General features: G+C 40.8%; 2 protein-coding genes across 2 annotated transcripts; one reads left to right on the top strand and one right to left on the bottom strand.

Annotated features, from left to right (window-relative positions):
• Positions 1-295: 295 nt before the first annotated feature.
• LOC149454767 (serine/threonine-protein kinase SBK1-like) lies at positions 296-1,472 on the bottom strand. The gene is made up of 3 exons (XM_089687089.1): positions 1,261-1,472; positions 936-1,138; positions 296-847 (listed from the first exon to the last, which is right to left on the bottom strand). The coding sequence occupies exons 1-3, from the start codon at positions 1,421-1,423 to the stop codon at positions 296-298; spliced, it is 918 nt and encodes a 305-aa protein (XP_089543215.1). The 5' UTR covers positions 1,424-1,472.
• An 11,102-nt stretch (positions 1,473-12,574) lies between these two features.
• LOC149454766 (serine/threonine-protein kinase SBK1-like) lies at positions 12,575-15,741 on the top strand. The gene is made up of 3 exons (XM_089687088.1): positions 12,575-12,749; positions 13,326-13,528; positions 15,208-15,741. The coding sequence occupies exons 1-3, from the start codon at positions 12,575-12,577 to the stop codon at positions 15,739-15,741; spliced, it is 912 nt and encodes a 303-aa protein (XP_089543214.1).
• Positions 15,742-26,957: the final 11,216 nt, after the last annotated feature.

Here is a 26,957-nt window from a genome sequence, read left to right as displayed (position 1 = left end):
TTTTACCTAAGAAATCCACAATGACCCAGATAGCAGTGTGCCCATTTGATGGACATTTCATCATCCATCGATATTACTGGATATAAGGTATTATCCGGCCTTTGACTTGGTAACCGCCTGAACGGAGATCCAGAAATGGGAAGATATGGAGGTGAGAACCAACACTTCTGTCAAGGTGGTTGATTAAACAAGTTGTGTAATGGCTGAAAGAGTCCTTAGATCTGGTGAGTGAACTGGAAGTGTCTGAAGGAGTCATTAGATCTTGTAGATTAGCTGGAAGGGATGCCACTTAGGTTCAATCTGTTGAATAGGTTGAATCTGATTTCCAGCTCTCCTCCATATAACACAAGACTTCAGTCGGTTTGCTCCTCTGACTGTAGTCCACAGCTAAGAGACATCCAAACATTCTCTGCAGACATGTGGGCAGTTTGTTCCATGATGCTGGGGGGTCATCACAATGATTGTTTTGCCAGGCAACAAATCTGCTGAATCTTTTGTCTTTATCTGTGGCCACCTTCCAGGGAAATTTTCCTGTGATCAGGCAGTAGAGGAGCACTCCAAAACTCCATACATCCAGAGTGGGATCTACAGCCAGTTCTTCCTGTCCAGTGAGTTCACACATCTCAGGGGCCCTGTAGGAGGTGCTGCCAGACTTAGATCTAATCACTGTTCCTTTCATACGAGTAAGGCCAAAGTCAGTGATTTTCACACAACGGCACTCCTGGTCAAATACCAAAATGTTTTTACATTTTATGTCCATGTGCACCAGTCCTTTCTCGGCAATAAATTCCAGAGCACTGGAAATCTGCATGGCACATCTCTTAACACTGTCTTCTGGAAGTCCAACCTGGAATATAGAAAAAAAAAGTTATTACCCTGAAATAGAATGATCCAGAAAATTGCTAAAATTCGGAATCAGCTGGAATCAGACTTACATTGCGTACAATTATAGAGGACAGGTCACCAACTGGTGCCGCCTCTAGGCCAAATACGAAGTGGTCTTGGGTCTTGAAGGCCATGCCAAAACTCCTGATGATGTTGGGATGAGGAGAAAGGTAGGAGGACACACTGAACTCTATCAGAAATTGCCTTTTACTTGTTCTTTTCTTTTCCATGATCTTCAAAGCCATCTTCTGATCTGTAAATAGGACATGATTAGATTGATATTAAGCACAGCATTTGTGTACATTTATATTTAAATCATGTTATGGGTATGGAGAGATGTATAAAATTAAAACATCCTGTATAACTGGCACTTACTTGTTTCTTTGTCCTCCACCAGCAGCACTGAACCGTGTCCTCCACTTCCAAGTTCCTTTATGAGGTGGAATCTCTCCTGTAAGTCTATCTCCTGTAGACCTTGTGATGATGAGGAGACAAGTCCTTTCAGAAGGATCTTCACATCGTGGGCAACAGAAGCCATTTTGATCTGGAGAAGACAGAACAGTTTTTAGCCCTTATTCAAATAACATCTCAACCCCCCCAAATAATATGTAAAATATCCTTCTCGTAATACAACCAAACACACAACATAATAAAACATATACTATAATATTGACTTAAAGTCTTCATTTGTACCAACTATATGTACAGGCTGGTAGGGAATGAGATGGAAAATGTGGTTGATAGTAAAAGCTCCAATTCAATTCTGATTTTCATAAACACAACTGAGGGCCGATATAAAACTACAACATTACTATATACAGCTCAGTTATATTTGTGTATTGATTGACAAGTGTCATTCTATAATAGTGAGGAAGTAACAAAACATTCCTTATAATAGTATGAATATAATGACTTACCTTAGGAAATGTTGAGATCACTCTTCAATGTATCCTGCAAAGTGTTCCTCTGTTATCAGGCTCCACTGATTTCAAGGTGAGATCTTCAGCTATTCTCCAATGTCACCCTAGATCTGGTGTTGGAGAGGAACGAAAGAGGGAAGAGAAGGTCACCTTTAAATGGGAGTTTAAATGGGGGGGGTGGTTGTAAAGTTGAACCATTCTGATTGGCTGCCTGGGAATTTACATACGTTGTACAAGTAAGCAAACATTGTGTTTGCCAATTTGCATTTGAACTGATCACTTGTAGACTGTAATTAGAATGTGAGAATGAATACAAAGAAACAAGGAAGACTTGAGGTTCAGGAGTATCAGCGTTTGCTGGGCTATAGATGATCACTTTATATACAGTATTCCATTCTACTGGAATATGAAATGACATTTTTCATTTTGCTGTGGAGCTCCTGGTGAGAAGGTTCGGTGTGTGAAGGTGTACTCAGGTTCTGTGACTTTCCGGCCTCAGCAAAATCCTAGAAGGTGGAAAAGACATAAGCAGGAATCTTCTGGTATCGGATTTTTAGATATATTGTTAGTTTAGGATAACTACAAAGTGAATGGTAACATTTATCAAAGCAAAGGATCTTAGTAAGTTTAACCGATTTCCCACCCGCCCTATAGTAGAAATAGTGCTACAGGGCCGCACGTGCGTAAAATCAAATACCACCGAAAGAAAGCTCAATTCATGGGAAAAAAAGGACGCTGAGAGTGTTTTACTATGGGGCTGTGTGTGCCTCACTGTAATCACACGCGATGACAGGGAGGAGAACTGTTAGTAAACAAAACAGTTCTCCTTCCTGGCGGAGATCCTCGGTAATCATGGGGTGCCGGCGAGTAATCACCGGCCAGGACCTGGTGATTGACAGCCATGGCCCCTACCTGGAAATGCAAAATCATGTGTTTGTGTGTATGTGTATATATATATATATAGATATATATATATATATATATGTATGTATGTGATTATGTGCACCCGTGCCGCCCTGTAGCAGTAATTCTTCTATAAGGCGGACAGGAAGCGGTTAAACTGGGTGTTTAATTTCTTCCCTCTGTAAAATACGTAACATGAGACCCATCCAATGATTTTTATTATGTGGCCCTGCTCAGAATTTGCAATAAACAGCTCTTGCTAGAGCCTGTATTTACGGCAAATTGCAGTCCATGCCCTTATTTCCTTTACTCATTTCGGCTTCATCCATAGGAATGATTCGGGTCGTGCTCATAAGTTTACATACCCCTGACAGAATTTGTTAGATACAGACCATTTATTAGGAATGCATTCATGATCAGGCCAAAAACACCACCAATGTAGTTCCCAGAAACCACTTCCCATCCTTGAAGACACCACAGGAACAAAACACAATCCCTGTGTCTATGGAACAGGTTCCTTCTGTTTGGTCCCCAACCACCATACACTAACTCGGGGACAAGGTCAGCCAACCACAGACATACTGATCCATAGATACCCGGTCACTACAAGCTGACCAAACCAAATGAGGACACCTAGAGTCATGACTGCTGTATACGCCTCCACATCTACACTAATATTCCTTTAGATCAGCAATTTCTCCCATAACCACTGGAAAAGGATCATTTAGATCTGTATCTTTCTCTTCCCAATACTCTTCACATCCCTCACCCCTCCCTACATCATAGGCACAGATAGAAGCACCTTACGAACCTCTCTGTTTCCACCACCCCCCTCTGCCAATCCCTCCACTGGCTTCCGATTGCCCAACGGATCAAATTCAAAATCCTAACACTGACGTACAAAGCTGTCCACCATACTGCCCCAAACTACATCTCCGACCTAATATCCAAATACCACCCAACACGCACTCTCCGCTCCTCACAAGACCTGCTTCTCTCTAGTTCCCTGGTCTTCTCCTCTCATGCCCACCTCCAGGACTTCTCCAGGGCGTCACCCATCCTCTGGAACTCCCTACCCCAATCCATCAGATTATCTCCTCTCCTTTAGGTGCACCCTGAAAACTCTTCTCTTCAGGGAAGCCTACCCCACCCCCTGCTAATTGCCAACCTCCTCCACTCTTCTTACCACTCCTTCACCCACAGCCATTTCCTCCTGTACCACCATTCCCTCCCTCCTAGATTGTTAGCTTGAAAGAGCAGGGCCCTCGAATCCTTCATGTATCACATTGTATTGTTATTGTTCTTTTGCATGTACTGTCTCCCATTGTAATGTACAGCGCTGAGCGAACTGTTGGGGCTTTATAAATACTGTATAATAATAATGTGATAATATGTCCCATATGCTATGGCAGCCTGACCATTGAAAATTGAAATAGTTTGCATTGTGCATAATCTGTAATGTTTCCGTTTTCGCCCGAGGTTGGACTGGGACCACTTTGTATGAACCTATGATGTTTGCTCAGTCTTCACTTTTGCTATCAATTCCTTGTTTTGTGTCACCTTCAGATTTGTAATTCTTAATTTTTAAGACTTTCCTCCTGGGAGGCCTTAACAATAATAATACTTTAACAATACCAGGTAAAAACCCTTTACATTTACTCTTTTTCATTCTCCGATGCCCTAATATTTGGTTAATAGATTTTCCTGCAACTACGGGTTTCAGGAAAGAAAATTGCTTGATTCCCATATCCACACAATCAGTGTTGATGGGAGAATCCCTTCCATGAAGCTATTGTGTTCTCTCAGTGGGGATAGGGGGTGGGGAAGTCATCCCCACTGGGAGAACACAGTGATTTCTGCTAGTGGCTATATTAGCCTCTAGCAATGATCACATGGAAAACCCAACAGGTTGGTTGTACTAAATTTGACCAATCAATCAACTTAGATACATTCAGCCTGCCTATACATAGGTTAAATCTTGGCCTTGAACCATCCGAGATTCGAACCTTCTATGGACGGCTTTAGTTACAAAGCTTTCCATGCTAGATATGGCAGCTGTTTCCAGCAGATGGTGCCCACAGTTTCCAAGTAATTACCTTAAAACTTTTCAAAGCTCCACTAACAAGTTGAGAAAATGGAAGAAAATAAGTGATAGAAAAATAAATTACACAAAAAAAAAATATATATTTTTTTTCAAGCCTTTAGTCTGAGACTACAATATTCAGTACACCCAAGGTGTTGGAGCACAGAAATTTACCATAACAATAAGATCTACCCTGAATGGTTTCAGCCGACACCCAACAGACAATACACAGAGGAGGAACTGAAGGCAATGGGGATGGGATTTGGTAATTACAGTAAACAAACAATAGCAGAGGTGAACACCCAGACACTCAGCAGAAACAATTGACTATGACAATGGCTACCATTTTCCCCAACAATGTTTTGTAGTGTATACTAAAATAACCTAAAAATACTCCATACTCTGGTCCAGAAAAGTTCCACTTTTCCAAAAATGAGGATGCTAAAATGTGAACATTACCAAACATCCTCCCTGCTACATTTAGCTTTAATTTCATACAAATACAATCCATTTCAATAAAACAAATCACAACTAAATCAAACTAAACCAAGTTTTTAAAAAATAAAAATGTCAATTCATGATTTTTTTGCATTAATAATAAAATAAACAAAAAAAAAATAAAATCAAACAAGCAAAATAATATTTCCTCTTCCGTATACTATTATCCCTATTAAATTGACCGGCTTCAGTTGGTTCTTCCAATATCCTTTTCCTGAATATGGCAATCCGGCAATCTAGTAATATAGAAGGTAATTATCAAGCATGTTCTACTATCCAACCTAATGCAGAGTAGCTGGTTATTTCCTGCATTTCCTCCACATTTGGTCTATGATTCCCTATGCCTTGCTCAATAAACTACTGGAAGTATGGGACACACTGGTGAGGCCACCTCCTTACCTTTACTATGGCACCCCAAAAACACTTCATTACCCTTAGGAGAGAAGAAAATCTGGATTTTACCAACATCAGGGGGTTTATTAACCTTTTCAGTTAAAATAATTTGGCCCCCAATGTGATCTGGACTTGTCACAATGGAGTACTCTCTATTTTCGGTTTTGTGACCTCAAAGTGAACATTTAAAGTAAAGTAGATTGTGGAGACAAAATACAACAAATACAAACCAAACATGACAATAAAGACATACATTTCATCATCTCAGGGAAAGTTTCTTCATCCCCCCAATGAACATATATGTGTATGAGCGCAGTGCTGAGTCTGAGCAGTTCCACATTACTAAAAATGACTAGTGATGAAGCCCCATAGCAGAAAAATGTATTTTGGCCCTCAAACTTTATATGTAAATCCTCTGCTTGTAAAAGATTAGTATATATCGTAAGAATCTGCAGAAGATTTTTGAAGCTTTTAGTGATGGAGCATCTTTGTTAAAACCTTTAAAGAATAACTTTACTTTCAGGATCCAATCACAGCTCAGCATTCCAGCCTTTGTCAGTTCATATATATTGCCCACTTTATAGTCTCAGGTGGGTGGAGTTCTATGTTGGTTTTAGATTGTATATTTATGATTTATATATGGATGCGTGTTTATATTTTATTTATTTAGACAGATATTTTATACATACATTTTCCATGGCTAAATTGGGTGAATGTGATATTTTGCATTTTTGTAAATTTATGTTGAGCGATTTAATAAAAATATATTAAAAGAAAATTAAGACATTTTATACATTATCTCTATAAATCTTAGCATCTAGAAACTTTTTTCTTGGTAATTAAATCAATCAAAATTAGCAATTTTCCCGCCCTCATCACACTGGCACAGCATAAACAATCCCCATTCATATGGACCTACCTGCTCCACCCTTCAGGAGCCCATTCCAAAGTCACCAATCATATGTTAATGAGCAGCTCCTCTGTGTTGGCCAATCAGAATCTCATTTAACAAATTCCTTTTTCTCCTCACATATATACCAGACCTCCAGTTCTTACTTTCAGTGACTCTCATTTTGCTTGTAGCAAAAGTGATTCATTTCCTCCATTGACTGCTTCCTACCAGAATTACTTTTCAGAAGACCACATAGATTTCTTCCGTGAAGACCGACTTGGAGACCATCTATACCTTCATTTTCCAAAGTAAGTCATAGAGAACTTCATAGTTTTATAATCCTCAGTTTTATCCTTTTCTAGGGTTTTTTCTACTATTAGAAGATGTACTTAGCAGAAAGTTAGATAGTAAAACTGTTTTATGTTCTCTATTTTTCACACTTACCTGTTATTTATTGTCACACAAATAGGCCTTTTATTTTAGTGATTTATATATTGATTAAATCTCCACATTATCTTGCAGTCATTTATTTTTAAAATATATTCAGCCTTAAGCTTTACATTCAGATGTTCATTCTTCTTGTACCCTTGAAATAAAATGAAACAATTCCATCCTCGGTTGTGTGATAGATGGTAGATTAGCAGTTGCATGTTAAATACAATTCAAAATCAAAAGTTTCACATTTTGCATTCCTGTCATTTTGCCATTCCAGTCTGTCTTTTTCATACATGGAAGTGTTTTCCTAATTCTCTCTTTCATCATATTTTACAATGACAACCTAACAATACAGATTTTTTAGCAGAAAGTTAAATAGAAAAAAAACAGTTTTTAATTCTCCCAAAATTTAAATTATTTTTTCTTTCTCACTTGCCTGTTATTGCCTTACAAAAGGGATTAAATCATTGTCTTTTGTTTAGAGATCCATAGATTGATGGAATATCCACATTAACTTGCAATATGTTGTTTTTACAATCTACCCAACCTCATGCATTACATTCAGATGTTCTTTCTTCATGTTCCCTTGAAATAAAATGAAACAATTCCATCCGAGGTTGTCTGGTAGGTTGTAGATTAGCAGTTGCATGCTAAACAATTCAGTACCAAAACATGATTTCATTTATTGCTAGCTGGAAATATTTTTTTCATTCATTAAGCTCTGACATTGCTCTGTATTACTAGCAGTGCATGCAGAGAATGAGGAAAGTGAGGCTTCCCACCTGTTAGCTAGGTGTCTCATCACACAGTGGAAGCAAAAATGTGTTACATCACCTCTGCATTCACCTCCAAACATGGGGTCACTTTCACACCTGCAAATGGTGGAGTATTTCCATCTTTTGTCTAACCCCTGTATATTCCCTATAAATGAGACAAACTCAACTGATGATAAAAGAATAAAAAATACAAGCCAATTAATCTCTGATTCTCTGACCACATATACACAGCTATATACCCTAGAACATTCTAGCCAAAAAATCTCATCAACCTGTCACATCACATGCCAGGAAAATTAAGAAAACAAATAAGTTGTGCTTGCATATAATTGGATGATGGAAGTCAGCAGAGCTCCTCCCTTATTTACTCTAACAGATTCTATGATATCTAACAGAAAGCACTCCTACGCTGAATATTATCTAATGTATTTCATAGATTGTGAATGTGTTGTAGTATTTATTATACCCTTTTTCTTTTCTTTCTGTCTTTTCTATCTTTAATTTGTATATATGTGATATTTAGCATTTTTGTAAATTTATGCTGAACAATTTAATAAAAAGATATTATAAAGAAAAAAGAATATTAAGACATTTTATACATTATCTCTATAAATCTTAGCATCTAGAAACTGTTTCCTTGGTTAATTAAATCATTTAAAATTAGTTTCAGGGTAATTTCCCCGCCCTCATCACACTGGCACAGCATAAACAATCCCCATTCATATGGACCTACCTGCTCCACCCTTCAGGAACCCATTCCAAAGTCACCAATCATATGTTAATGAGCTGCTCCTGTGTGTTGGCCAATCAGAATCTCCCATCAATTAAATTCCATTTTCTCCTCACATATATACCAGACCTCCACTCCTTACTTTCAGTGACTCTCATTTTTCTTGTAGCAAAAAGTGATTTATATTCTACATTGCTTCCCGCCAGAATTGCTTTTCAGAAGACCGCATAGATTTCCTCCGTGAAGACCGACTTGGAGACCATCTACACCTTCATTTTCCAAAGTAAGTCATAGAACTTCATAGTTTTATAATCCTCAGTTTTATCCTTAGCTAGCATTTTTCTCTACTATTAAGAGATGTACTTAGCAGAAATTTAAATAGTAAAAATGTAGAATGTTCTCTATTTTTTCACTTACCTGTTATTTATTGTCAGACAAATAGGCCTTTTATTTTAGAGATTGATATATTGATTAAATATCCACATGATATTGTGATCATTTACTTTTTAAAATATATTCATCATTAAGCTTTACAATCAGATATTCATTCTTCATGTACACTTGAAATAGTTAAAAAAAACAATTACACCTCAGGTTGTCTGTTAGATGGTAGATTAGCAGTTGCTTGTTAAACACAATTCAAAATCAAGTTTTTTTACTGAGTTCAAAATTTTGCCATTCCTGATATTTTGCTATTCTTGTCTGACTTTTTCATACATGGAAGTGTTTTCCTAATTTTCTTTTTCATCATATTTTATAAGAACAACCTAACAATACAGATTTCTTAGCAGAAGGTTAAATTTCCCTACAAAAGGGATTCAATGATTCTCTTTGGTTAGAGATCCATAGATTGATGGAATATCCACATTATCCTGCAATATGTAATTTTTACAATCTACCCAACCTCATGCATTACATTCAGATGTTCTTTCTTCATGTTCCCTTGAAATAAAATGAAACCCTTCCATCCGAGGTTGTCTGGTAGGTTGTAGATTAGCAATTGCATGCTAAACAATTCAGTACCAAAAGATTTTTTATTTCCCTAAGTTTCATATGTTGCCATTCCTGTCTGTCTTTTTGTACACGCCATTGTTTTCCTATATTTCTCATTCATCATATTTTACAATGACAACCCAGCAATACAAATGTTGTAGCAAAAAGATTAAATAAAAAGAATGTTTTAATGTTCCCTGAATTTAGATGATTTTATCTTTATTTCCCTTGCCTGTTATTACCCTACAAGAAGAATTAAATGATTGCCTTTTGTTGAGCGATCCATAGATTGATGGAATATCCACATTGTTTTGCAATATGTTATTTTTACAATCTACCCAACCTCATGCATTACATTCACATGTTCTTTCTTCATCTTCCCTTGAAATAAAATGAAACCGTTCCATCCGAGGTTGTCTGAGAGATTGTAGATTAGTAGTTGTGTGTTAGACAGGAATGGTGAAAAAACTTTTGATGGTGAATTGTTGTTTGTCTTTTTGTACATGAAACTTTGTTTCCCCCCTAATTTTCTTTGCTTTTCCAAATTTTCCAATAAGAACCTGTTTTAGCAGTAAGTTAAATAGACAAACGTTTTTATCTTCCCTCAATTAGATTTTTTACCTTTTATCTAAATTGCCTGTTATTGCCCTACAAGTATGAATTCATTATTTTCTTTTGTTTAGAGGTCTGTGTATTGATTGAATATTTTTTTTAGAATATAACCAACCTCATACATACATTGAGATTTTCTTTCTTCATGTATCTTAGAAGTAAAATTATACAGGTCTTCTTAGGTCATCCTAGATTGTCTGTTAGGCAATTTTCAGTTTGGTTTGAAAGCACAATCCTGCAAAAAAATGTTTTCATAGTAATCGGGTTCCAAATTCCACTATTCCCATTTGTCATATTTAGTACATGTGGGGTTCTATTTTCTCTTCCACTATATTGTTACAATGACAAGCTTACATAACATTGACTAGAATGTTGGCAACTCTGACCAGCAACTCAATACAATGGCTGTAGCTAGAGGCCAATTCCAGCCAATCCCATTTATTTGCTTGATTTATGAATGAGTTATAACTTCTGTCAGGTTTTTATTACCACCTGGGTACTTATTGGGAAGATCCACTAGTGACCCAATACTAGAACACACATGGCAATAAACACCTGACAAAGATATGAGTCTGAGTGCTCCAACTATCTTGTCCTATGACATGCTCAGATCATTTGTTGTACTTTGCGCTTCACATTCAAATATACTGTGTGTGTATATATATATTTTTTTATTTTTTTTTTCTGTTTATCTTCATGCCTTGCTAGTCTGGCTAGAGTATTCTATGGCAATCTTTTTCAACCAGGGTGTCCAGGTACCCTGGGGTGCCTTCTGGGTTCTTCAGCGATGCCTTTGGTAGAATTGCCCCAAAAACTGTAAACAAGACAGTAAGTGGATCAGTCCTGCCTTTTTGTTACACAAACCACAAATTTGTATTGTGCAGCATTACAACCTTGGGTTCTGTGGGGTCCAGCCGCTGACATTCCTAACAACGGATGATGTAATTGGTTGAAAAGGAGGACATCAGTCACCTGAATCCTTGTTTGCCCCTCTCCATCAGCACTGGGGTCACTTTAGCTGAGTGAGGGAGAATGTTGGGACATGTTGGTAGCAATGTGCAAAGGTGCAATAGTTATGAAAGAACAAACCACTTCTAATGTTGGGGGTCCTACTTGTGTGGATGTTGCTGCGTTACGTAAAACTATTTGTTTCGTTCTTACATTTTAGCATGGGGTGCCTCAAGATTGTGTGGAATTGTAAAGGGCACGTTGACTAAGAAAAGGTTGAGAAACACTGTTCTATGGTGTATGCATAGCAAGACCAGTATAGGTCCATGATGAGGGACCCCTTGTATTTCCCTGTTACTATATCATGCTAGAATGTGGTTTTTCATTGTCCAGTTATACCTGACTCTGGTATATTTCCTATTGTGAATTGATGTTGGTCACCTTTGGAAATAGCCACCAAATCTTCTTTCTGTTTATGTACCTGTTATTAATCTTTAATAAAAATATCATGGAGCAAAAAAAAATTACAAAACCTAATAAAGGTTTTCATTCTTCCCCCACTTGTGCCTCTTAAAGAGGTTTTGCTGACCACACACATGAAGTGAGGGAAGATCGGACGTCAGAAACGACAATAAAAAGTTAAAAGATGTTCTAACCTTGTCCTATTTTTGTCCAAATTCTTTGGTTGGATTTGTACTTGAAGTCTCAGGAAGTCACATATCTTTAGTAAATCATTTACTGTATTACAGCAAAGTAAAACCAGGGACTTCCTAGGATGGCATCTAAGGACAGAAAGTCAACACCCAGCTATAAAAGATATTTTCATAAATGTTAGTCATATCATGCAAAAGTTTAAAGGTTCACACATGATGTTCAATACAAAAACTTTTGTATGATGTGACTAATACATTTGGAATTTGTATTCCTATGTTTTGAATTGATATCCCTGGCTGCCATCCTAGGAAGTCCCCGCTTGTTACCTTGTTGTAGACATTTGTTGGTTTGGAATGATGGCACTCTCGGTCCTTTGCCCAGTGCCATTCTACATCACTCCTTTCTCTCTTTGGAATCTATAAAATAATTGGACTTCTTACATATAACTTGTATGTATCAGAGTAAGGGTTCGTGTCGATAGAATCAGTTTGATGTCCATTTTAGACCCTTCTAAAATAATTTATAATACTGTATATTGACAGGTGAATTTGATCGGCTTCAAGTGGGTTTTGCATTACCACAGACTTATATAGGAAAACAATATCCACTTGCTGTGAATAAAAGCTCATCAACATAAGCCCAACATGTATTTAATAAGAATTGTAAGCATATATCAGCTTTAAAATGTAAAATAACTGTCTTTAGTTACAATACTACCCCTCCCCCCACCTCTAATGAAGCTGACAATTAATAACAGTAACTGGGTGATATCCAGAGAGATGATTAATGCCGCTTACTAATGATTAGTGCCAAATGAAACTCATTTGTATGTTTTGATGTTGTGATTCCAGAATGGCTTCTAGCATTGTAGAAGTAACCAAGAACACTGCAAGGAAACTTCTTGAGCTCATCGCCGAAACCTCAGAAAACCTGACGATGATGGAAGTCACAGACCACTTCCACCCCATCAAAGAGCTCGGGACAGGATCGTATGGAAAGGTTCTCTTGGCCAAACATCGGGGTTCAGGTAAATTTGTAGCCTAATTCATGCAAAGAGAATGATTTACAGAATCAGTTGTGCTTCTGAATGAGTGGAAATAAACTAAGGAAAAGAGTAACTAGCAGGTAAAGGTTCTTCGGTTGCATGGTGCAACAAGGGGGATCATACTGTAGATATTGCATCACCAGAGGAGGGGAGACTATAATGAGCAAGTCTGCCATAATATACAAGTCTGATATTTACATATTCTAGTTAATGCTCTGGGTTCCCTCTGCAGATTTAGTTCTATTTAGAGCTCAGATGTCTAAAGGATCTTTACTTCTAAACTGAGATATGAGTGTGACATCCAAGATCTAAGAATCAACAGAATGCTTCGGCTGCAGAACATTTCCAAAGCTTTGAGCAGCATTTTTTAAGTTTCTAAGTTTTCCAAGCCCCCCTTGCTTCCAGTTTTTGAGTGATGATTATGGATCTTAATAAGTCAGAGCTTTTAGATTTACAGAAACTTTTAACTAACTTTAGTAGGTTTTTAGCAAGCTTCATCATTTCTCTAATGTTGTTTTTATGATACTCATTGTCTTTTTTTGTCTTTCTTTTCAACAGATGAGTTGGTGGCTATGAAACTGATGAGTAAAGAGACAACTCCAAAAGACAACTTCCTAGTGGAATACGGAATGTCTCTTAGTCTCAGTGGCCATCCAAATATCATCACAACCCATGAAATCGCTTTCCAAACCAGCAACGACTATGTCTTTGTCCAGAAGGTGGCACCAGCTGGAAACCTTCATTCAATAGTAAAGTCAAATGTAAGTTTGTATCAAAACTTTACTGATATTTATAAAGTCACGATTTCTAGTTTTAGTTGCTTTAAAGCATTTCTGAGTTTTAAAGGTTCCTTTCCCAGGGCAGTGAGTTGGTAGGATGTATAGTTGGCATACACTTGTTGTTTTAGGTCTGTGTATCACTCAAGTTATGAAGCAAGGTTTAAAATGGAGTAAGATGGGTTAAGATGGATCTTGCACCATTAATGGCACCATTTTGGATGCTGACAGGTTTCCTTTAACCTCTTGCCGACCGCGCATAGCCGAATGACGGCTTCACCGCGGCCGGCCAGTTCTGAGTGGACGTCATATGACGTCCTCCCAGAACGCGCTCTCCTGCGCGCCCCAGGGGGCGTGCACCCGGCGATCTCCGTGATCGCTGTGTCCTACGGACACAGCTGATCACGTGATGTGGTGAAAGGCCGATCCCACCGGCCTTTTACCACATGATCAGCGGTGTCCAATGACACGCTGATCACAGGGAAATGCAAGTGACGGTTCTCGGCTGCACTTTCCTCACGCTGTCAGATCGTGAGGAAAGTACTGCCGAGAACCGGCAGTTGTCAGAGCGGGGATCGGCACCGATCATCAGGGCACTGATGATCAGTGCCCTGATGATCGGTGCCCAGCAGTGACACCCGCAAGTTCCGCCCAGCAGTGCGCCCACTAGCCCCGCCCACCCGTTCCCAGCAGTGCCCCCACCTGTGCCCAGCAGTGCCCCCACCTGTGCCCAGCAGTGCACCCACCTGTGCCACTCTGCAGTGCCACCTACCTGTGCCCAGAAGTGCCACCTACATGTGCCCAGCAGTGCCACCCACCTGTGCCCACCCACCTGTGCCCACCAGTGCCACCCACCTGTGCCCACCAGTGCCACCCACCTGTGCCCACCCACCAGTGCTGCCCACCAGTGCCACCCACCAGTGCAGCCCAGCAGTGCTGCCAGTCAGTGCCACCAGTCAGTGCCCAGGGGTTGTGCCAGTCAGTGCCGCCAGTCAGTGCCCAGAAGTGATGCCAGTCAGTGCCGTCTATCAGTACCCATCATCAGTGCCACCTATCAGTGCCGCCTATCAGTGCTGCATATCAGTGCCGCCTATCCGTGACCCCTAATTAGTGCTGTCTATCAGTGCCGCCTATCCGTGCCACCTCATTAGTACTGCCTATCAGTGCCCTTTAGTGCTGCCTATCAGTGCCCATCAGTGCCGCCTATCAGTGCCCATAAGTGCCGCCTCATCAACGCAAATCAGTGAAGGAGAAAAAATACCTGTTTGAAAAATTTTATAAAAGAAACAAACTTTTTTTTTTTTTTCAAATTTTTTGCACATTTTTTAATTTATAGCACAAAAAGTAAAGTGCCCAGTGGCGATTAAATACCACCAAAAGAAAGCTCTATTTGTGAGAAAAAAATGATCAAAATTTCATATGGGTACAATGTTGCATGACCGCGCAATTGTCAATCAAAGTGCGGCAGCGCTGAAAGCTGAAAATTGGCCTGGTAAGGAAGGGGGTATAAGTGCCTGGTAGGCAAGTGGTTAATCATACTCCTTGTGTATTCAGCTAATGGATGTTTGTTTCCCTGTACACGAGGTAAGGTGGGTTCAATATGTTGGGTAACATTGTGCTATATTTGTGTCTAGTGACTAATTTTCTCTCTTTTTTCCCTACAGGTTTGTTTAAATGAAGATATTATAAAGGGTTTTGTTCCACAGGTAGCGAGTGCCTTAGACTTTATGCACAGCAGAGGAATGGTCCATCGGGACATTAAACTGGACAACATTTTGCTCATGGACATTGAATGTAAGGAAGTCAAATTAGCAGATTTTGGACTGACGAGGCTCCGGGGCACTCAAGCACCATGTATGGCCTGGTCCATCCCATATACTGCTCCGGAATTGTGCAGCTTAAAAGAAGGGGATCAATTGCTGCTGCACCCGAGCGTTGACGTGTGGGCGTTTGGAGTCCTGTTGTACACAGCTATGACCGGCTCATTTCCTTGGAAAGAAGCAGGGGGTCATGACCCCATGTATCGGGAGTTTGCTTGGTGGCAAATGAAGAAAGACCTATCCTTGGCACCAGGAAAGTGGCAACAATTCTCCATTGAAGCCAGGCAGATGTTCTGGGACTTGTTGGCCCTCAATGCCTCTGAGAGGTGTTCTGCTATGGACATTTTAAAATATGCCCACCTGCCATGGAAAGCATAAATGCCTCCAGAGAATCTAACCAGGAAAACAGTCATACATGTGATATAACAGAGTGCATGATGTCCATTGTGGAGCCTCATCAAGTGCTGCCTCATACAAGTCTCATGTCCTAGGGGAAGGTAAGTGTCTAAATCTTAGGACTGCTGGCTTTTTCTGCAGCTGGTCACATGTTTGCTTATCTACTGTAATTGCTGATTTCAGAAATACTAACTCATAGCGTAGGAAAACCGTATATAATGAGCCACAGAAGCACAGATCTAATTGGACCACATGTCCACTTCTTTCCACCACAGTTCTCAAAAGCAATTTCACTATTCAAACATATACCATTCTAAAGCTATAACACCGATGTATGCTTACATGGTACCTACACTAATTACACATTCATTCTGTTTGGCTTTAGTCTCCCAATGCTTCCGCTGCCTAAGAAAATATTATATGGTCAAATTACGGGACCCTCTGCTCCAGGGCCACAGAGCAGCTAATGGCATGGTTATACTACATAGAAATTACATTGCACGTCTTCTCACCATTGATTTTATTGTTCTCCTTAAATGGCCTTAAAACCCATTTCCAGTTTTATTCTTTCATGTGGTAGGAGGGGGGGCCTGTTTACAAAAACAAGCAATGTTCACCCTCCCCAAGCTCTAGTGCTGCCCCATATTGTCTTTGCTCCAGATTCAGTCTTTTCCAGGATTTGACACCCAATGTTATGCAACATCTTCTGTGAGCTGACAGGAAAATGATTCAGGGAGCCAAGCTCACCGCATCACATGAGCCCAGTTCTCTGCAGCAGCATTCAGGACCTGTTCCCTGCTGGAGGATAGATGAGGATGGGAAACACATGTCAATCATATGTCCAGCCCGGCCAGCAAGAAAAAAGACAGATTTAAATAAAGCTCCTAAACATGTGTACTATATTAGAACAAATTGATGTTTTTACATTTTGTTGGTTTTCTTTTCCATTTTTTTGTTCATTGTCAAGTGTATTGGAATGTGTGTTCTGCAATCCTTCTGTACAAGGCATATATGGTAAGTATAATATTGTCATAATAAATGAAGACTTTAATGACTCTATTGCAGTATGGACTGAGGAATCCTTGGATACATTGATGGAATGATGTTACATTACCGAGCCTGAGATCAGCAAGCCCCCCCCCCAGCTGCATAGTGTAGTAACTTTTGCTAATCTGTGGTTACTCCTCCTGTGCACTGGGTGGTGCTCTTGTGCTTCTTCACCTCTGGTTTATTCAATATTGTATTATTATGTTTATACAGCAATATGACTATTACTAATACTACTATCACTTTATACTACTTTACTACTTCTGCTGCTATTACTCCCACATGTTTGGAAAACCTCTATTTCTTTGATGTTCCAATGTTCACATTTAGATTTTTCTGTTCTTTTTTTTTCTATTAACATTATTTTGAAAACTTTACACTATTACCTAGCAGGAGAAATGAGGGGCTCCACTGATTGATACTTTCCAACCGTTCCCGATTTGGCAGGGCATGCCCATTTTTTAGTTTATTGTCCCATGACGGTTGTGTCTGGGCTGTGTCCTGGGATCACAGCATGAGGGTCTGATGGTTTCAGCAGTAACAGCATCAGTGTTGGCTTCTAGTCCTGATCCTTGTTTGCCCACATTCCCAGCAGCTGTGCCCACTGATCTCGCCCTTTACCAAGTCACAAATCCCAGTGTATTGCATGCTGTGCCAGATGGCCCTTCTGGCCAAATTAGGAAAATGATCTGATCTGGTGGAGGCTCTTACTGACTTCATGGGTGTGTCCGTTTTATAAGACACAGCCTTGGTTGCCAGCTAAGGGTTATCAACAATCTCCTGCAAGGAAATTTTTTTCCCCCCAATGTGCTGACCCAAGTTGTCAATCCAAATATTCAGGTTGTGAGCCACACATGCAGCTGCCAAGGCTGGTGCCACAGAGGCAGAACTTGCTTCCTAGATTATCCTAAGGAGGTCCTCTATCTTCCCATCCATTAGGGTTAAGATGAAGGTTTAGTCTGGATTTTCCTTTAACTAACACCCAAACCTTTCCCCAAGCATCATATGTAGGAGCTGTATTTCTAACAGTCCTACATATGACAGCTTCCCACTGTCACAGGATTTTAGAAACCACTGCTGCCACTGGGAATACTCAGCCATGTGTGTGTGGGGGGGGGGGTGCATATAAGGACCACTTATTTTATAGGGGATTTCCAGGTTTCAATAAGTATCTGCAGAACCGAACAACCACCAATCAGGGTTGTGGGGAAGAGACCCTTCTCCTCATTTATTATAGGGATAAAGTGCTTTGCTAAGGGTTCCCCCTGGCAAGGCACCCCTGAATGTTGAGGGCATGTGGCCTGAGGCTGAGATTTCTTTTTTCTGATTCCTTCCTCTGATTAAGGTCCTTCAAGGATTGATTCATGGAAAAGGTCCTCCCCTTTTTGGTCTAGCAATCATGCAGGTCTTTGCAAAAGCCCATTGAAAAATATTGTTTTCTGTGTGCCCTGTTCACATCACACCATCTGCACATGACATTAGCATCGTGGTGTGAACAGGACACATAGAACGCAATGGTTTTCTTTAAACCCTTCCAAAGACCTGAGCAATGTAGAAAAATATGTCAATGCACATGGTGTGAATGAGCCCATACGGTACACCCAATGCAACATTGTATCCATGAAGTCTTCAATAAAGAGGTAATGAGGTAAGCATTAGGAATGCCATTCCCACAACCATATGGAGGGACAAGAACCTACCAATGAAGGGTAGCCTGGGGAAAGAGACGAGAGGGAAGTGCACATATCTGTGATCCCAATGACCACTGGCCCAACAGCCATCCGGTAAAAAACAAAACCTACATCACGCTTTATTCCTGTTGGCAGTATACACAAGCAGAACTGGAGGGGTGGGTGGGATATTCTATGCTGTCTTGTATTTCCTGTTGAAAGTAGAACCATTCATCTCTGGTTGGAACTTGAAGATGGGGATATACCCTGAAAGCCTGTCCTGAAAATAGAATGTTAGTGGAAATCAAGTATCCAGGACAGTACTCAATTGTTCTTGTTAGTAGAAAACTAAAAAAAGAAATGTGTGGGTGGGCAAGACTTTAAGGCCTTAGAGTTGTGTCTTCTGTGAAAAGTAGATCACTCCTCACAGAGAAGCACAGGGGCAGCTGACAGGCATCAGGAGGCTATACTGCTTCTTCCTGAATGTTTTGGGTTGTTTTGGAAAGTTGAGGAAGTATTTTCAATGGGAATTTCAACTGCAAGCCTAATGGCCTCTGAGGAAGTGTTATTTACATGAAACGCGTTAGAGGGTGCCCCTGACCTGTGTACTCATATCACAAGGCTATCCTGACTGACACCCTGGTGGCCAGATCTTATTCTGGATGTAAGTTTATCCATTATCTGTACATGCTGTAAGTTTGCTTATTAAAGATATACTACACTATTAGAAGCTTCTCTGGGTCTCATCTATTGCATGGGAGCCCGCTTTTGAAGGTTCCTGCTGGTTTGGAGTGATGTGTGATTACCCCCTCCCCCGCTGATGATTTTTCTGGTGGATGACTTACGAATATACCTGGATTGATGACATCTGGTGGCCAACCTGCAGATGACATCCTCCTAATATCACAAGTCCAGAGCACCAGGAGCGGGTTTTAATTGCTCCATGCGCATTTTATGCGCTATCTGGTTAGTGCATTATTTGTACAATTACGAGATCACAAGAGTCATGATTATCTCTGACTATGGATTACTTGGACAATTGCACCTATCACTTTATCTCACCATATAATATGGACTGAGTTTTTTCACTTATGTTATTGTGCAACTTATGTTCTGATTTTCCATTTGTTCTTATTAGCTTTATTAGCGCTGCATACCTTTTTTTACATGCAGCACAGTTCTATTCACTTGAATAAGTCACGTTCAGCGACAGTACTGCCTACTGAATGCGATTTGGGGGATCATTTCAGATCCTTAACCCCACTGAATAAATGGGTTTGGGCATTTTCAAAATGGACGTCATTGGTTGTCAACGTCTTCTTCCTGGTTCCCTGTGCCGGCCCATTGATGTCCTGTTTTATAAAACATTCTTAAGTTAATTAATGTAATTATTTCTAAGAACACAATTACTAGTTCTTATAATATAGATGGACAGCATAAGAATAGCAAATGTTAGGTGATTGGGCTCCATATTGTTGTGGGAGGATGTCACCTACTGTTGGGTTCATGCCAATTAGCATAGTCTATTTGGTAGGGCGTCTCCTATACCAATACCGTTACCATACCAATCCCATTTTGGTATGTAGTCAGTGGGGTTGCTGCATTGCTACGTGTCCTCTTTCACAATTCTAGTTATATTGATCGTAGTAGGTTTGGCAAAACCTCAGGGGAACATCCCCTTCTCTTATTACTGCTTGGAGCCACCTTTGTGGGCCGAGGCCTGGTTATGTTCCCCTCCCCCCTCTTTTTGTATTTCTAATTTGCATTGTTTATTGTAAATCCAGTTATCTGATTTTATTTCCTTTTTTAATTTCTTGTTTGGGTTTTTTTGTCCGCAGTTATTTTTGTACCTTGCATTCTTTGTACTGTATTTTGTAATCTCTTAAATTCTGATCAATAAAATATTATGGCAAAAATGTCACATGCCTGAAGAAGGGGCCTTGCAGGGCTCAGAGACAACAATGTTATGGTGTGATGTGACCATTTAATAAAATGTTTGGATGCTTTTTGGAGATCCTTCATGTGCTTCCGGCATATCTCTTCTATTATATCTAAAGAGGAATTCCCAAAACATGACCTACTTGGGGAACGTGACAGCTAAGGTTGGGAACCATTGCTATACACAAATTTTGCTAAACCCAAAAAAGTCAATTCAGTCTGGTGATTGTGGGTTACATTTGGCTTCCATATCCACTTCCCTCAAAATAACCGTACCTGTACATCCTCTGGTTGAATTTGGTATAACAGGGCCATGGCTGGAATACCCCCAAGTATTTTGTCACTTCTGGTTTTGGTCTAATGTAAACAAGCCATTACCAGCCTGTGAAAGCATCTGATCACACCAATCTCAGTCTGATCAGATGTTTTTAAGGGCAGAGAAGAGATCTGGGGTCTAATGGACCCCGTATGTCTCAGTAGAGAGGGCCTGTCACTGCCCATGATATCACAAGGGATTTTGTTCATCCTTTGTGATAGCAATAAAAGTGATTTAAACAAATGAAAACAAATAAGTATTAAAAAATAAATAAATACAAAAATAAAAAAACACTTAAATACCAGAATTTCCCCCCCTTTCCTGCCCAGGCCAATTTTCAGCTCTCAGCTCTGTTGCACTTTGAATGACAATTGCACTGCAACAATGTAGTCATAAGAAACTTTTTTTTAGACAGATACAGCTTTCTTTTGGTAGTATTTAGTCATCAACATTTTTATTTTTCTAAAGAAATGAAAAAAGACCGAACATTTTGAAAAAAAAATTCTTAGTTTCTGTTATAACATTTTACAAATAAGTAATTTTTCTCCTACACTGATGTTTGCTGATGAGGCTGCACTGATGAGTACTGATAGGCGGTACTGATGAGGAGGTACTGATGGGTACTGATAGGCGGCACTGATGGGTACTGATAGGCGGCACTGATGAGGAGGTACTGATGGGTACTGATAGGCGGCACTGATGAGTACTGATAGGCGGTACTGATGAGGAGGTACTGATGGGTACTGATAGGCGGCACTGATGGGTACTGATAGGCGGCACTGATGAGGAGGTACTGATGGGTACTGATAGGCGGCACTGATGAGGAGGTACTGATGGGTACTGATAGGAGGAACTGATGGGTACTGATAGGCGGCACTGATGAGGAGGTACTGATGGGTACTGATAGGCGGCACTGATGAGGAGGTACTGATGGGTACTGATAGGCGGCACTGATGAGGAGGTACTGATGGGTACTGATAGGAGGAACTGATGAGGAGGTACTGATGGATACTGATAGGCGGTACTGATGGGTACTGAGAGGCGGCACTAATGAGGAGGTACTGATGGGTACTGATAGGTGGTACTGATGGGTACTGATAGGCGGCACTGATGGGTACTGATTGGGCTGCACTAATAATCAGGCACTAACGATCAGTGTAAATATCCCCTCTCAAAATCGCTGGTAGCTGGCTCTCCTCACACTGTGACAGCGCGTGAGGAAAGGATTGCTGATAACCAGTAAAATTAGTTTACAATGTGATCAGCTGTGATTGGACACAGCTGATCACATGGTAAAGGCCACTGTGATTGGCCCTTTACCATGATTTGTGATCAGATCTATAGACACCCTCCCAGAACTGGATGATTCCGGACCATCTTTTGGCTATAGCACAGTTGGGAAGGGTTAAAGCACCCCTGTGCTTGTGCACAAAGGTGAACGCATACAGAAGTCCCGCCCACATATATAAACAGTGTTCACACCGCACATGAGAGGTATCGCAGTGATCGTCAGAGAGAAAGCAATAATTCCAGCATAAAGCCTCCTGTGTGACTCTAAACTGGTGACCTGAAAAGGCTTTTAAAATGTTTCCTATGGAGATTATTAAGTAGTGCGGTTTGTCTCCATTCCATGAGTGCGCACAATTGTAAAGCGTGACAGATATCTAGTTACTCGGTGTAACACCATCCTTCACCACACAATTGACTATTATATCGGGGTTTGTGCATTAAAATTCATTAAAGTGTATTTTTTGCCCCTCAAAAAAATGTGTTTGAAAAAACTGCAGCAGAAATACCGTGTGACATAAAAATTGCAACACCCACCATTTTACTCTCTAGGGCCTCTGCTTAGAAATAATATATAATGTTTTGGGGTTCTAAGTCATTTTATAGAAAAAAAACCCACAGGATTTGAGGGGGCAACGGATTTATTTATAAACTCGATAAATAAATAAATAAATTTAGAAAGGGAGAGGATCTGTGCTGAAAAGGGTACCTTGACAGGGGGTTTTGCTAGAAGTAGGAATTTAGGGGAATTTTTCATAGGGAGGGGATATTTGTCCTAGGAGGGGGGATTAGCAGGGGGATTTGTGCTAGATAGGGGAATTGGGGGAGATTTGTGCTAGAAAGGGGGGTTGGAGAGGTTTGTGCTAGGAGGGGGGATTAGTGCCAGAAAATGGATGGGGGTATTTGTGCTAAGGGGTGAAGGAATTTGGGTTAAGAGGGGGGACTGGGGGGGATTTATACTAGGAGGAGAGAGGGGGGGATTTATGCTAAGGAGAACTTTGGGGAGATTTGTGCTTGGATGGGAAATTTGGGGGGAAGTGGATGTGTGCATGGAGGGGGTGATTTTTTAGGTGAGGTATATTTGTGCTAGGAGGGGGAATTGGGGGCATTGGAGGTGGAATTGGGGACAAAGATTGTGCTGGGACAGGGTATTATGCTGGGAGGAGGAATTTTTGCATTTTGGCTTGCAGACGGAAGTTATGCTTGATTGGGGGGGGGGGGGAGAGGCGAGCGTGCTGACTGGTGCTTTTTTTTTTTGGGGGGGGGGGGAATTATGCTGAGACAGGATGCTCACACATAGAGGGCTTAGTTTTTCATCTTCTCCCTGGGAGCTAGATGACCTTGTCCTGGCACCACACACAGAGCAGTCAATAGATGTCCTCCTCCCCACACAGCACATGAGATCGTATTCCCTTTCAGACACAATCTGCAGTGTATAGCTGGCTGTAATGTTGCAGTTTTGACCCAATCCTCTTCTCTTCTGACCCCTGTCCTCTACACTGCTGACCCTCTGTACCCTGCCCTGCTGACCCCTGTCCTCCATCCTGCTGATCCCCACGCACCGCCTTTCTCACCACTGTCCTCAGTCATGCTGACCCCCTTTTTTCTGCCCTACTGCCCTGTCTTTGCCCTGATAACCCCCTCCGCCCTGCTGACCCCTGTTATTTTGTCTGTTGACCCCTGTCCTTTGCCCTGATGACCCCTATCTTTTGCCCTACTGAACCCCTGTATACTACCCTACTGACTCTTGTACAATTCCCTGCTGACCTCTCATCCCTGACATCACCCCAAAACACTAAACCAAACTAAAACCTTTTTGGCTTAAAAAAATAAACAGAAACCACCTATTAACAAAATAAGGATCTCCCACCATTAAAGAAGCAGTCCTAGAAAACTAATGGGACTAATTAAAAATGAAATTGTAGTACAAGGAGGCTTACACTCCACGCTCTCTAGCCGCAGATACTGCAAAATCATCAATAGATAAATATATACAGCACACAATATAGTAATACATACAGCACTGAATACAATTTATAGCACGATACTGACAGCACACCACTGTAAACGGTCTCTTTCCCTTTAACAAATGTCAGCTGTCCTTCACTCACACTAAATTCACCAACACTGACAAAGGGTGCTGTGAAGTCGGCCTTTTATGTTGTGTGGGCTGACACTTTACTGTGACCCAACATTGGCCAATTTCTTGCACCTGAACAGAGGACACGTATATGACCTTAGCCAACGATGGCTCAAGCAATGCATTGGGGGACATTTGGTGGGGAAATTCCAGCCAAACATCCTTAAAGTTCAGATCTTTTATAAACAGTTAAAACAGAGAATGTTCAGTTTGAAATTCTGCTTGATCTGGAAGTTTGGCTCTACCCTACCTACTAACGTATCATGAGTTGTAGATAGTTATTTTATCAGGGGTTCCCTGAGACCAGAAAATTATTTCAAGGGTTCCTCTGTGTTGAAAAGGTTGAGAGGCTGAAATTTTACCAACACTGATTTTTTTTTTGCTCCTGGAACATTTTCATTTTAAATGTTTCTTTGCTTTTCTAAAGTATTTTCTTGAGAACTACGGATGAATCATGTGAGCACAAAAAAAGAGGAGTGAAATGAGATGGTCTCATGATCATGTAGAAGACACAGCAGCACTTACAGTAGCTCCGAAATGGAAATCATTTGCTCTGTATGCTATATGTAGAACAGTACTCCTTGTAAGGGTTTCTGAAAACATTTGTGCTTTCCATGGCAGAGGTTTTAGAATGTTTTAAGAAGATGTAGCACCCTCTAGGTAGCTAGGTTTGTGGTTTTGTTTAGACAGAGGCTGGTTCAGCTTGGGAGTGAGGTAGTGAGTTTGCCTCAGGAAAGGCTGGGAAGCTCTACAGGTCAGGGGTTTTAGAGCCCTTCCACCCTTCCAGAAACCCAGAAAAGGTTCTGGAAGAGGGGAGGAGGAGGGGAGGATGCCCATATCTGCATGTATGAGGGAAGGTGACCAAGCAACAACCCTTAAATATGACAAAGCCAGGGACTCGGGTGGAAGATGGACTGAGAATGCTGGAGTGTGGAGCCTGATAGGAGGCCCCAGGGAGGGAAGCCTACCTACAGGCAGGATGCTGGAAAGAAGGATCTTCACTGCCCAAGGTCTTAGGAAGGACATCCTGTGCAACAGAGAAGGAGCCAGCCCAGCAAAAGGCCTGAAAGCAGCTACAAACCCTCCATACTGACAGGACAGTGAGTACTTCTACACCCCCTAGGCCAGATGGAGGGAGGGAGCAGTTAAGTGCAAGACCCAACTAGTTCTCATCCAGGACTACTTCATTGTTACATCTTGGAATTCCTTGCCCAGGGATAGCCTCAGTGCAGCTGGGTGAAGAGGAATGATTCATCTGGGGTCTGAGGAGGTACATCAACGGGACTTTAACGCTCCAAAAGAGACAGTGCTACATGCTGCTTATCTGGATTTCCCATTTTTGTACAGTGTACAGGCTGCTAAAAAGCTTGTCCTCAAGTTTACAGTTCATTGGGAATCCCATATACCCCTAGACCCAGGCCAAGTTGTTAACCCTTAAGAAAGACAATTAGAAACCCAGCTCAAGGACTGTTGAAAATGCATGTTGCCTGGCTGTACAGAGCTTAGGGCAATCTAAACAAATCCAGCAGGACTCAAGATGTTAGTACTACAAAAGTGTACCTGAACCCCAGTGTTTGGCTAGAAGCACCTTTCCATATGAACCTGTCCCAAGTTCTTGGATAGGGTCACATTGTTCTGAGGAGAGGAGTTGAAGGTCATACCTTGTGGTGTTTTTGGCCACTTTCTGGAGGTTAGAAGGCATTCTGGAATCATGACAAAGAATATAGATTAGTTTCTAGTGACATTTTTAGTTATGTTAAACATGAACATTTCTCAGTATCTAGGGTCAGGCTTTTAGAAGCATACTTGTCCCAGTTGGGGAGGTCATGTCCTGTGTTACCACCAGTGAAGTTTCCCCAGCAGGGGCACATATGACAATTAGTATCTGACAAAGGTCACAAACCAGAAATGGACTTGGCTGGAGCTGGTCTCTAAACTTCAGCACTTGTAGATAGTTTATGGTCAAAATAATCAACATTCTAGCCAGAAATAGAGGTGATAATGTGTTCTGGTCATTGTAAAAATATGGGAAAAGAGAAATTAGAATAATGCTTCCATGTAAATTAAAAATAGATGTGAATGGTGGAATGTGAAAGCCAAGCTATTAAAAAAGAATTGGTTTGTACTGTTACATCCAAGTGTTGGATGATGGAGATTACCAGACAACATAAGATGGTGCAGTTTATATTTACTTCACAGATATATGAAGAATGGACATCCCTATGTATGCATGACGTTATTTACTAAAAAAAAGTGTTGCAGGACAATGTGGATATTCAATAAATAGATCTCTACTCTGGCTGTAAACGCCAAGAAAGAAAAAAAAAAACACAAGCTAAATATAAGTCCTAAGGGCAGATACAATCCTAGTATTTTAAAGGAAAATTATGTTTTAACTACATAACCTCAGAAAATGGAGGTGTCCTGGTCCAGCCTGCAGAGTTCTGTTTCTTACCTCCTGGCTGGAGAGGTTCTGCTAGATTTGTAATTTCATTCACATGTGTTGCTGGTGTCTCTTTCCCTATGGGCGCCGCCTGCTCTACTGTGGATTTATATCCTTTTCCCTTCTATTACTTCCTGGGTCACTCCCAGTTTACTTCCCTATATATACACATGTGCTCAGTGCAGGTTGCTTTACTGGAGCAATGGGACAGTTCTTTGAGCTGCTGGGGCTGTAGGTGGTCATCTGTGTACAGATCCTGGCTTTGGCTGCTTGTTTTCTGACCTTGGTCTTTTCACTGGATTTCCTGCTGTTGCACTTTACTCATGTGAGTGGTCTCTGCATCCTCAGCTGGGTGTA

This window comes from Staurois parvus, unplaced genomic scaffold (assembly GCF_062004578.1).
Source record: "Staurois parvus isolate SC_StPar_1 unplaced genomic scaffold, SC_StPar_1.0 ptg000417l, whole genome shotgun sequence".
In the NCBI taxonomy this organism is placed as follows: domain Eukaryota; kingdom Metazoa; phylum Chordata; class Amphibia; order Anura; family Ranidae; genus Staurois; species Staurois parvus.
The sequence above is the reverse complement of the archived record's forward strand: the minus strand, read 5'-3'. Positions and strand labels throughout refer to the sequence as shown.